General features: G+C 55.5%; 1 protein-coding gene across 1 annotated transcript; it reads left to right on the forward strand.

Annotated features, from left to right (window-relative positions):
• Positions 1-484: 484 nt before the first annotated feature.
• Positions 485-10,173, forward strand: EEF2 (eukaryotic translation elongation factor 2). Its single transcript, XM_079917516.1, has 15 exons — positions 485-616; positions 1,625-1,839; positions 2,749-2,930; positions 3,022-3,233; positions 3,734-3,912; positions 4,007-4,112; positions 4,625-4,738; positions 4,988-5,126; positions 5,246-5,441; positions 6,079-6,337; positions 6,783-6,890; positions 7,690-8,043; positions 8,281-8,463; positions 8,546-8,678; positions 9,449-10,173. The coding sequence occupies exons 1-15, from the start codon at positions 614-616 to the stop codon at positions 9,640-9,642; spliced, it is 2,577 nt and encodes an 858-aa protein (XP_079773642.1). The 5' UTR covers positions 485-613; the 3' UTR covers positions 9,643-10,173.
• Positions 10,174-11,922: the final 1,749 nt, after the last annotated feature.

Here is an 11,922-nt window from a genome sequence, read left to right on the forward strand (position 1 = left end):
TGTCTTTGTGGAATAAATGAGTGATTAATACCTGCCTTTAAAAAAGCTTTTTTTTTCTTGTAAATAGACAGGTAGTTGCAAAAATGGTACTGAGAGGTCCTTAGTACTCTTACCCCTGTACTGTCATCTTACCTAACATCAAGCCGAGGAAATTAACCTTGGTGCAATCTACAGACCCTATTAATATTGTAATCTGCTTTTAATAGGAGTGCTTGGCAGTTTGCAGACTGATGTAGTTGCTATGATATGGTTAATATTCTCAGCTAAAACGGCTCTTCGCTTTTTGCACCTAAGCATTGCATCCGGGAGGCGTGCACCCTGCACCGGGCGGACCACGCCCCAGGGAAAATCCAAGTGTGGAACGCAGACCCTCTATATTAGAGCAGCGGCGCCGACGCACAAGGGTTACCCTGTGGGAGGCCGTCCATGCGCCTGCGCGGGGCGTCGCTTCGCCCCGCCCCAGAAGCGGGGTCAGATGACCCGCCCAACCGGCGTCGGCCTATAAAAGCTCGGGTGTTGACGTCAGCGTTCTCTTCCGCCGTCGTCGCCGCCATCCTCGGCGCGGCTAGTTACACTCGGATCTGCCTGGGAGAATCCACCGCCATCCGCCACCATGGTGAGCAGCGCTGTTCAACGGGCGGCCTGAATCGGCGGCGGGGCCTCCGTAGGGCCGGCCCTACCAGGCCTGGAGAACTGTGGCCTCCCTGACTGAGAGGAGACATGGCGGCGGCGGCGGGGCCGGCGGGCTCGGGGCTGGGGAAGCGGCTGCCGCCATGTCTGCGCGATGCACTGCTAGCCGAGCTCCGCTTCCGGGGGCGCCGCCGCCTCCAGGACCCCGGGCCCGGCTGGAGCTGGGGCGGAGGCGGGGCGGGGGGTATGATGATGTGGCAGACGCTGTAATGGCGGGCGCCGCGGTGCGAGCGGGGAGAGGGGAGCCGCCTTATGTAACCCGTGGGCTGGGAGTTTGAGTCCGATTTTCTGTCGGGAGCCGGGGGAGGCAAGGAAATGGCAAAAGGAGAGAAGAGTAAGACCTTTAGAAGCGTCTCGTCTTCTGACGTTGTGTAACCTTGGTCCTCCCTGTACCTCCCAGTTGTGAACACCTGATTCCAGAACTACGAGGTGGAGGCTCGTGCCTGTTAGGGCTGCGCAAGCCTCCCACCCGACCGGGGGTGGCATATTTAAGAATCAGGGGCAGGGTGCGTGGCTCTACCTGATTGACCCCCACCCTGCACAGCGAGAGGTGACCTTGGATTTTAAAGAGGCCCTTTGGTTGGGGGAAGGCTGGGGGTATAACCAGTGGCAACACAGTGGGGGGAACTTCAGCTGGACCCTAGATACGTCAATATACTATAAAGGAAATCTGCTGTCATTCTTTGAGACTTACTCCCCAGTACTCATTCTGGGTTGTGACAACCAGCGTCTGGCTTTTCAGGGACGGGGTGAATTGCACTTTTAAAGGGGTGTCAACAGAGAAAGGGGGATCTGGGTGGGAGTTGAGGCAGCGCCAGGACCAGCTCCCTCTGGCCATGGCCTAGCAGTCTCTATTGATCAAGGTCTCAGTGCCAAGCCTCATTCCTGGAGTGCCGGGCCATCCTGAGTCGTCCCCCCGCTCCCCCCCGCCCAGGTGAACTTCACAGTAGACCAGATCCGGGCCATCATGGACAAGAAGGCCAACATCCGAAACATGTCCGTCATCGCCCACGTGGACCATGGCAAGTCCACGCTGACGGATTCCCTGGTGTGCAAGGCGGGTATCATAGCCTCCGCCCGGGCTGGGGAGACCCGCTTCACTGACACCCGGAAGGACGAGCAGGAGCGTTGCATCACCATCAAGTCGACGTGAGCAAAGCCTTGGCACCCTCTGGACAGGGAGGGGGGAGGTGCTTACTCTGAGTCCTTGGGCGGTGGGTAGGGAGGACAGCCAGTAGCCATCCCTTTCCTGACAGGTTTCTGGGGAGATGAGCACATTGGGGCTGGGTTTTTGGACTGTGAGAGACAATGGGGCTTCAGCTAGTGAGATGGGAACCTTTGTCTCCTGTGGGAGAGGCACAGTGATGGGTGGTATTAAGGGGATTTGGAGAGGAGGGGGGCCGAGGGGCTCTTGGCATTGTCTGGAGAAGTCTGGGTGGGTGCTGCTGGCATCCAAGGATGCTGGTAAAGGTCTTGCCTTACCTATGGTGGCTCCCTGTGAGTTTTCTGGCCCCAGATGTTAAGAGGGTGAGAAAACCCCCCTCCCCCGCAAAAAAAAGAAAAAAAAGAGGCTGTAACAACAGTTGTTTTCATCTGGTAACATCTCCTTGGTCATTGGCTCTGAGACTCCTTTCAGCTGGGGAGGGAAGGGTGAAAGGTAGTCTTTGGGGTTTCTGGATCTTGCCTGATTGTGTAGCAGCTCTTTGAAATCAGGTGTGTTGAGCCTGAGAGGAACCAGGTGGACTCTGGTACCATTGCACCTGTACCAGGGAGGTGGTGGTTCCCGGCAGAGGGTGCTGCAGAGGTAAATGTCCCTGGATAGGATAGCTCTTGTGTGGGAAGTCTGCCGTTCATCTCTAGGGATGAGTAATGCAGGGGGAGGAGACAGGTTGCAGCATCTGTCTGGCTTTTTAGTGGATTACAGCCTCACTTCAGGATCAAGAGCATCCACCCTGACTCCCGTGGGCAGGAACCTGATGGACCACAGGGCTAGTGGGAACAGGTTAGGAGCCAGGCTGAGGTGTGCCTCCATCCTGGTAACCTGTCGCAATCTCTCAGGGCCATTTCCCTCTTCTACGAGCTCTCAGAGAATGACTTGAACTTCATCAAGCAGAGCAAGGATGGCTCTGGCTTCCTCATCAACCTCATTGACTCCCCTGGGCACGTGGACTTCTCCTCAGAGGTGACAGCCGCCCTCCGTGTCACCGATGGTGCCTTGGTGGTGGTGGACTGCGTGTCGGGTAAGCAGCAGGCTTCCCCACGGATGGCGGGGAACCTGGGGCTGTCCCCTCTTTGGCCGACGGAGACGCCTCATCCCCTGCTGGTCCACAGGCGTGTGCGTGCAGACAGAGACGGTGCTGCGCCAGGCCATTGCCGAGCGCATCAAGCCTGTGCTGATGATGAACAAGATGGACCGGGCCCTGCTTGAGCTGCAGCTGGAGCCCGAGGAGCTCTACCAGACCTTCCAGCGCATCGTGGAGAATGTCAACGTCATCATTTCCACCTACGGGGAGGGCGAGAGCGGCCCCATGGGCAACATCATGGTAAGATTGCCTGACTGCTGAAGTCGGGGTCCCTTGGCGGATCGCCGTCTCCTGCTGTGTTCCTAGTACCCCCTCCCGCTTCTCCCACCGGGTGGGCAGCATTCCTCATGCAGATTGGAAGGGTTGTGGTTTTCTCCTTCAGGGCTGCCCTTGGGAAACCACTGTTGTGAAGCCATGGCCTCCTGGGGATTCTTGGGAGGTTGGAAGGTGAGGTTGCCAGGAACCTTGGAATGGCAAGAAGGCTGGACTTCGGTGGAGGCTGTGGGGTAGCAGCTCAGCCTGCTAACAGAGGGGCATGGGGCAGTGCCTGTGGCATCATCGCACACCCTGTCGTGATGGGGGCAGAGCTGGGCACCCTGTACATGATGACTAAAATTTCTTCACTTTGACCTGACGACTGTTGAAGAAATCCAGTGTCTGAGGGCCGGGGTGCTTGGGGGCTTCATTGATGTGGTTTGTGTCCAACTGTCCCAACTCACAGCTTTCTCCTGCTCTCTCAGATTGACCCTGTCCTCGGTACTGTTGGCTTCGGGTCTGGTCTCCACGGCTGGGCCTTCACTCTGAAGCAGTTTGCAGAGATGTACGTGGCCAAGTTTGCTGCCAAGGGTGAGGGTCAGCTGGGGCCTGCCGAGCGGGCCAAGAAGGTGGAGGACATGATGAAGAAGCTATGGGGAGACCGGTGAGTGCTGGAGACACAGCCCAAGTGTCCGTGGGGTCCTTCACACCTGCATCCCCCCAGATTCCCCTAACTTGGGTTGAGTCTTGTCTGACAGGTACTTTGATCCAGCCAACGGCAAATTCAGCAAGTCAGCCAACAGCCCAGATGGCAAGAAGCTGCCGCGGACATTCTGCCAGCTCATCCTGGACCCCATCTTTAAGGTGAGCTGGCGTGTGCTTGATATAGGTAGGTGTCTCTAGGGCTGTCCTTGGGTTCCCTGAGAATCTGGTACCCAACCTGCTGCAGCCAGTAGCAAGATGCCGTGGGGCAAGGCAGGGCCAGGCTGCAGAGGCAGCTCCTGGGACAAGGATGAGGCAGCATGAGGTCAGAACGCCCTCAGGGTTCCACCCTGACAGGGAAGTCTCCCTGCCCCCTGGGCTTCATCATCAGGGGGACCATCAGCCTCCCTGACTGGGCAGCAGGTGAGATGAGGTAGGAGGGTCTAGGGTTTGCAAGCCTGTGAGTTTAGTGAGTGTATGCTCAATATCTGAAAATAGGAAGGGTTTTTTTTTCTTTTAACAATCTGTCGAGAAGTGTCCCCGTGATTTGCTTAATTGGGTCAGGCCTTTGGCGGTAAGTGAAGATGGCCTTTAAAGCTCCAGAGCAGGAAGCAGGTAGCTTCAGGCTTCCAGTATGTTCCCAAACCCACTTTGCCATGTCTCTTGGGTGTCAGGTGTTTGATGCAATCATGAATTTCAAGAAAGAGGAGACGGCAAAACTAATTGAAAAACTGGATATCAAGTTGGACAGTGAAGATAAAGACAAAGAAGGCAAGCCACTTCTGAAGGTGAGTGGAGCGACCATCCTGTGAGTCCCCATCCCAGCTTGAGTGCCATTTTCTCAGGTAATCAGACAGCTGGCTGTAAGGGTTTCAGTCAGGGCTCCATGCTGGGCCCAGGCTTATATTAGAAGTATCACCAGCAGGAGCTCTGTCACCAGCAGGGATGGGTAGGAGACATCAGCTGTTTTACACTGTTCTTCTAGATTCTTTCTCAAGTCATTTTTTTTGTCCCTCTTTCACATCCCCTACTTTTAGGCAGTGATGCGCCGCTGGCTACCTGCCGGGGATGCCCTGCTGCAGATGATTACCATCCACCTGCCCTCCCCTGTGACGGCCCAGAAGTACCGCTGTGAGCTCCTGTACGAGGGGCCCCCAGACGACGAGGCCGCCATGGGTACGTGGGGTGTGCCTGCATCCTGGGGTTAGAACGCCGGGCAGAGCTGCAGAATTCTGGAAAGCTGAGCTGCCAGGGAATCAGTTTCCCCTGTGGGGGGTTCCTTTCTCTCTCCTCAGGCATTAAAAGCTGTGACCCCAAAGGCCCTCTTATGATGTACATTTCCAAAATGGTGCCGACCTCTGACAAAGGTCGGTTCTATGCCTTCGGCCGGGTCTTCTCAGGGCTGGTGTCCACCGGCCTGAAGGTCAGGATCATGGGGCCCAACTACACGCCTGGGAAGAAGGAAGACCTATACCTGAAGCCAATCCAGAGGTGAGGTGCTCCGTGAGGCAGAGGGTGCCCAGCAGCCTCCCTTTCGTCCCTCAAGCCAGTGAAGGGGGAAGGGTGAGGGTTATCTGAATGTAGACTTGGCCAGGGGAGGCCCACCAGGAAATAGTGTCTCCTTCTCCCCACTAGGGATTCACAGTGAGACACAGCCCGGAGTTGGGAAGCAGTTAGGCTGAAATTATGGTGGCAGCATACATTTTAAAATACCCAGAGAATAGGCTCTGACCCTAGAGATGTCATGTGGCGGGTGGCCACCCAGTCCAGGTGTGGGTAGTGGGAAGAGCCTCCATTCCTGCTCGTTCCTCGGGGCCCTGACTGTATTGCGACCTGCGAGTGCCGCCGGTTTCCCTGTGGCACGCATGTCTGGCCTGGGTCAGGGTGCAGAGTCCTGCACAGTGCACGTGTTAGTGAGCAGGTGGCTCTGTCCTGGTGTGCAGGAGCCAAAACTGTCATTGAGACCTGGGTCGCAAGATAAGTTCAGAGCTTGGCCCGGGGGGGGTGGCACTGCCCCTTCAGACAGGAAGACAGCCGCAGGCTCCAAGACAAAGGAGGCTTGTCTTTGGTCATTTGGGGATCTGCCACCCCAGTGCCGATGCATTGTGGCCTTTTGTGTCTCCCCCAGGACAATCCTGATGATGGGCCGCTACGTCGAGCCCATCGAGGACGTGCCTTGTGGCAACATCGTGGGCCTGGTGGGCGTGGACCAGTTCCTGGTAAAGACAGGCACCATCACCACCTTCGAGCATGCCCACAACATGCGGGTGATGAAGTTCAGCGTGAGCCCTGTCGTCAGGGTGGCTGTGGAGGCCAAGAACCCGGCCGACCTGCCCAAGCTGGTGGAAGGCCTGAAGCGGCTGGCCAAGTCGGACCCCATGGTGCAGGTGGGTGGGCCCCGGCTGGAGGCGGACACCTGCGGCAGTGGTGGTTTGTTGGCTTATGCCGTGTGGCTGAGCCGAAAGATTCCGCTGGCTTCTCACACAAGTAGAGATTCCGTGTTGAGAAAACCAGCTGTGCTGGGTACACCTGCCCTGGTAGAGGTGCTGCCCTTAATTTAAATGGTGGTTTTCCACCCAGGAACCCGATTTCTTTCGTAGGCTGCTTGGGTCTTTACAGGCTGGTTGTGCACGGAGGGTCCTTACAGAAGGTTAATGTTGAAAACGAGTAAAGAGGATCCTGCTGTCTTCCCCCCAAAACCCCATTTTGGGAGTCTGCCTTTTCCATCTGGAGGAAAGCTTGGAGCCCGCTTTCTACCTGTCCCTAGAATCCCTTGGGTTTCCCGCATTTGTCCCGGGGTCTGTGCTCAGGCTGACACGTGGCCCTTTTCAGTGCATCATTGAGGAGTCCGGGGAGCACATTATTGCGGGTGCTGGGGAGCTGCATCTGGAGATCTGCCTCAAGGACCTGGAGGAGGACCACGCCTGCATTCCTATCAAGGTGAGGCCTGGCGCTGCTCTGGTGGCTGGAGGCCCGCTGTCCTCAGGACGGAGGGCAAGGCAGGGCCCTGGGTCCAGGCTGGGCTCTGAGGGGCCCATTGACTGGGCCACTCAATTCTCTGTCCTTCCATCCGTTACTGCCAGCTGATATGTGCTGTCGTGACACCAGCTTAGATGCGTTGGCAAGGCTGGAGTGTGAGCGGTCTGCTTCTTACAAATTTTTTAAAAAGCTCTTGGGAAGTGCAGACACTGAGGCTTATGTAGCCGGCCCCACGCCCAGCTGGTGCGTTCTGGTTTCCATTCTCCTTTTTTTTCCCCACAGAACTGAGCGCAGATCTGTGTTTGTTCTCAGACGTGGATTTGGGTTTCTTTACGTGTGGTTCTCTTTGTTAAGCTTCTTTTTGTTTCTCTACTTATAGGAATGAAATTTTCTTTTTTCAGGTACGGTGACAGCTTTTCCCCATTATTCTCTATATTAGAAAACTAATATGCTGGGGTGTGGGGTTAGGCCTAGCACTTGTATCTTTTGAGATTTTTTTTCCCAGTTAATACCGCATATGTGGAGTTTCACTGTTTCACCAGCCCTCTTGGCAGCGGGCTTCCTTCTACAAGGGAGTACCTGCACACCTCATGTTTACACAGAAGACGTGCATGGCTCTGTGCCGCCAGATCAAACTCGCTCTGTTTTCTGTGCCACTGCCACTGTTAAGTGGGCCTCGTTATTAGGAAGACCGTCTGTTAAGATGCCTCTCAGGTGTCTGGTTCCTGTGGCAGACCTGACCTGCATGCTCCTTTTGCAGAAATCCGACCCAGTTGTCTCGTACCGAGAGACCGTCAGTGAGGAGTCTAACGTGCTCTGCCTGTCCAAGTCCCCCAATAAGCACAACAGGCTGTACATGAAGGCACGGCCCTTCCCCGACGGCCTGGCCGAGGACATCGACAAGGGCGAGGTGTCTTCCCGCCAGGAGCTCAAGCAGCGGGCCCGCTACCTAGCTGAGAAGTACGAGTGGGACGTGGCCGAGGCCCGCAAAATCTGGTGCTTTGGCCCTGATGGCACCGGCCCCAACATCCTCACTGACATCACCAAGGGCGTGCAGTACCTCAACGAGATCAAGGACAGTGTGGTGGCCGGCTTCCAGTGGGCCACCAAGGAGGTGAGGGGCTGCTCAGGCACAGCTCTGGTGGGTTTGTCACTGGGGCGTCCTCCTGTCCTTGTTTCCCTGTTGGCAGGGTGGGGCTGTGGTCCTGCCTCCTGGGAAGGGGACCCTAGGGAGGCTGAGATGGTCCCTGTCGGTGAGACCTAGAGGAGCTGGCACAGACAGTTCTGGCTGACCTGTTCTCAGGAGCTGCAATAGAGGCGGTTTCTTGATGGTGTTCCCCTTCCTCCATAGGGGGCGCTGTGTGAGGAGAACATGCGGGGCGTGCGCTTCGACGTCCACGATGTGACACTGCACGCGGACGCCATTCACCGCGGTGGCGGCCAGATCATCCCCACAGCCCGGCGCTGCCTGTACGCCAGCGTGCTGACTGCCCAGCCCCGGCTCATGGAGCCCATCTACCTTGTGGAGATCCAGGTGGGGATGCCTGGCCCCCCCAGCTGCTGCTCCCGGTCCCACCCTGCCCAACAGCTGCTAATAGCCCTTCTTTGCCTGACAGTGTCCAGAACAAGTGGTTGGTGGTATCTACGGTGTGCTGAACAGGAAGCGGGGCCACGTCTTTGAGGAGACCCAGGTGGCCGGCACCCCCATGTTTGTTGTGAAGGCCTACCTGCCTGTCAATGAGTCCTTTGGTAAGTGCCAGTCTGATGTGGTCCTCAGATGCCTGCTGCCTTTGGGGTGGAGCCCAGCAGACATTCAGCCCATCTGGTCTAGGACGGGACGCATTTCTTTTCTTTTTTTTTTATTATTTATTTGGTCATGCTGGATCTTAGTTGCGGTAGGCTTGCTCCTTAGTTGTAGCTCACGGGCTCCTTAGTTGTGGCATGCGAACTCGTAGTTGTGGCATTCATGTGGGCTCTCTAGTTCCCTGACCAGGGATTGAACCTGGGCCCGCTGCATTGGGAGCGCAGAGTCTTAACCACTGCGCCACCAAGGGAAGTCCCAGGGGCCCAGTTCTTTCTTGTTGTGCATGGCACAGGGTGGGTCTGATGGGAGCTGTTGCTTTCTGCATCGCAGTTGTGGAGGAGGAGGTGCCTGTTTCTCATTTGGGCCTCTGGACTGTTGAATTAGGGGGAAGGTCCTTGGGCCTGTAAATCTAAGAGCAAAGCCTGCAGAGAAGCTGTGCTGGAGCCCCTGGTTCATCCTGAGAAGGAGCAGGTGGAGACCAGAGGCCCAGGAAGGGCCAGCCTTGCCCCACTTATTAATCAGTAGCCTTTGAGGGAGCCTTTGGGTGAGGGATAGGATAATGGGCCTGACATCTGACATGAGCCAGGTAGTCCAGACTCAGTGATCTTCTGGTGTGGTGTGGGCCTGTGTTCCCACCTTCCCCTCCTGGCCTCCGCCAGGGAGCCGTGAGGCTGCCTGGGCTGCCCGGTGAGCGCCGTTTCTGTGCCTCCTACAGGCTTCACCGCTGACCTGAGGTCCAACACGGGCGGCCAGGCCTTTCCCCAGTGTGTGTTCGACCACTGGCAGATCCTGCCCGGTGACCCCTTCGACAGCACCAGCCGCCCCAGCCAGGTGGTGGCAGAGACGCGCAAGCGCAAAGGCCTGAAGGAAGGCATCCCGGCCCTGGACAACTTCCTGGACAAGTTGTAGGCAGCCTCCCCGCAGCCCGCTGCCTGGTGGGACTCGGGCGCAGCCCCTGCACCCAGGGACAGGTGACCACAGCAACAGCCCCACATTCTCCACGACACCTTGAGGCTGTCCAGACCCAGTAACGCTCTGCCTGACAAGTTTCTGGGGCCCACTCCGTGCCATCGCTCAACATGAACACTTGATGCCGTTTCTTTCGATATTTATTTCTAGATTTCAGACGCAACAGAAGTGCCCTCACGGCAGGGACTTATCTGGCCGGTAGGGATGGGGGAGGAGATGGGACACCCAAAGCTTTTTTGTTAAGAGGGAAATTCACGTGTCCAAAAAAAGTTAAAAATAAACGCATTAAGAGGTTTATTTGGGTAAATGGCCTGCAGTGGATTTTCCTCCGGAAAGGGGGAAGGAACAGGCGGGTAGATGTTCTCTTTGGACAGAAGCTAGAAGGCAGGAAATCCTGTGCAGTGTCACCATGAGCACCTCCAGCTGTATTAGTGCCATTGGAATAATAAATTTGATATGGTGGTGATCGTGCATGCGTGTCCATGGTCCTTCTCCATCCGCTCAGGCTAGAATGAACTCCCTGTGCCGGTGAGCAAGGCCATTGTTTACGCTCCAATACACAGTGTTCAGTATCACCTCCAAATGTCCAGGGCTGAGGCAGAGGTCCGTGAGACTTCACGTGATCCAGGCGAGTCCAGTTGTCCACCTGTCACGTGGGGCCAGCTGGTGGAACTGTCCTACATCTGTGCTGTTTGCAGGGGCAGCCACTGGCCTCATGTGTCTACTGAGCATTTGAAATGGGGGTAGTGCAAGCCCAGGACCGTTACTTTTAGCTGTAAACATATTTCCATAGTTTCATGACGCTGGTGCTGTCTTAGCAGTCAGTGCAGGCTGGGAAAATTGCCCATGTGCTCAGCTTTGTCCCATCAAAACTTCCCTGTGGTTACTGCAGTGCTGACTAGCACCCTGGGGGCTGACTTGTGCCTGGGTTGTGGGAGGAGCCTCAGTCTAACTTCCATGCTAGGAGCCGCTCTTTGAACAAACAGCAAGGATTCCTTTGTAGGATTCTCTGGATTTGTCTATTCAAACTTTACCCTAAAGATTTGTAACGTTATGCGTGGGTTATCACTCTACATGCCTGTCCTCAGGAAGGCGGATGGGGACAATGAGGTGCTGGTGTGGGGTTCCAGGCCAGGAGGGTGGCCATTGTGCTCCCAGGCTGCCCAGACCTATACCTCCACTAATATGTGTCTTGTTAAGGTATGGAAAGGGGAGGAAAAGAGCTGTAGAAACCTGATGAACGTTGCCTAGAGCCAGATGACCAAAGTCAACATCAGTGATAAGTCAGGATGATACTATGGACCCTTGATAAGGAGTGATGAAAATGGCACTGTATGGTCTTCCTAAAACCCGTCACCCCTCTTTAACCACAAGAAAGACAAATCCCAATTGAGGGAGTAGACCAATCCTCAAAACTGTCTAAGTCATCAAAAACTGGGAAGTGTGAGAAGCTCAAAGCTCAGAGGAACCTAAGGAGACATAACTAAATGTGACGCGGGATCCTCAAACAGGAGAAGGACATTAGGGAAAAACAAGGAACTCTGAATAAAGTACAGACTGGTTAATAACGTATCACTCTTGGTTCATTAATGGTGACAAATACAAGATGTAATAGGGGAAACTGGATATGGGAGAAAGTGCTGCTTTAGCTGTGCACTGAAGTGTGCTTAGGAGTTAAGAGTGGAGGAAGGCGGTTCCCAGGTAGGAGGAGGAAAGAGCTGGTGCCATCTCAATGAGATGCTTGAGGCGAGAAGGCAAATGGTGTTGGAGTGAAAAAGGGCGGGCGGGGGGGGGTTGCACGAGGTTAGGGTGGCCAGCAAGGACCAAAAGACACAGGTCCGTGTCAGATGGTACCTGAGCTAGTTCAGCGTGGGCTTTGGGTTCGGGCCTCTCTGGGAATGAATCTCAGTTACGCCTTTGCCAGCTGTGTGACTCCGGGAGGGTTACCTAACCTCTCTGGGGTCTTGTTTCCCTAACTATAGAATGGGTAAAATATTAATGTATTTTACCTCCTCGGGTTGTTGATTGGTACGCAGTAAGGCTCAATCAATGCTAGCTGTTACCATGTATCTTGAGCTTAAAAGGAGTCACAAAACAATCCTCAAGGGGCTTCCCTGGTTGGCTCAGTGGTTAAAAATCCACCTGCCAGGGCTTCCCTGGTGGTGCAGTGGTTGAGAGTCTGCCTGCTGATGCAGGGGACACGGGTTCGTGCCCCGGTCT

The sequence above is a fragment of the Stenella coeruleoalba genome (genome assembly GCF_951394435.1).
Source record: "Stenella coeruleoalba genome assembly, chromosome: 3".
Taxonomy (NCBI): domain Eukaryota; kingdom Metazoa; phylum Chordata; class Mammalia; order Artiodactyla; family Delphinidae; genus Stenella; species Stenella coeruleoalba.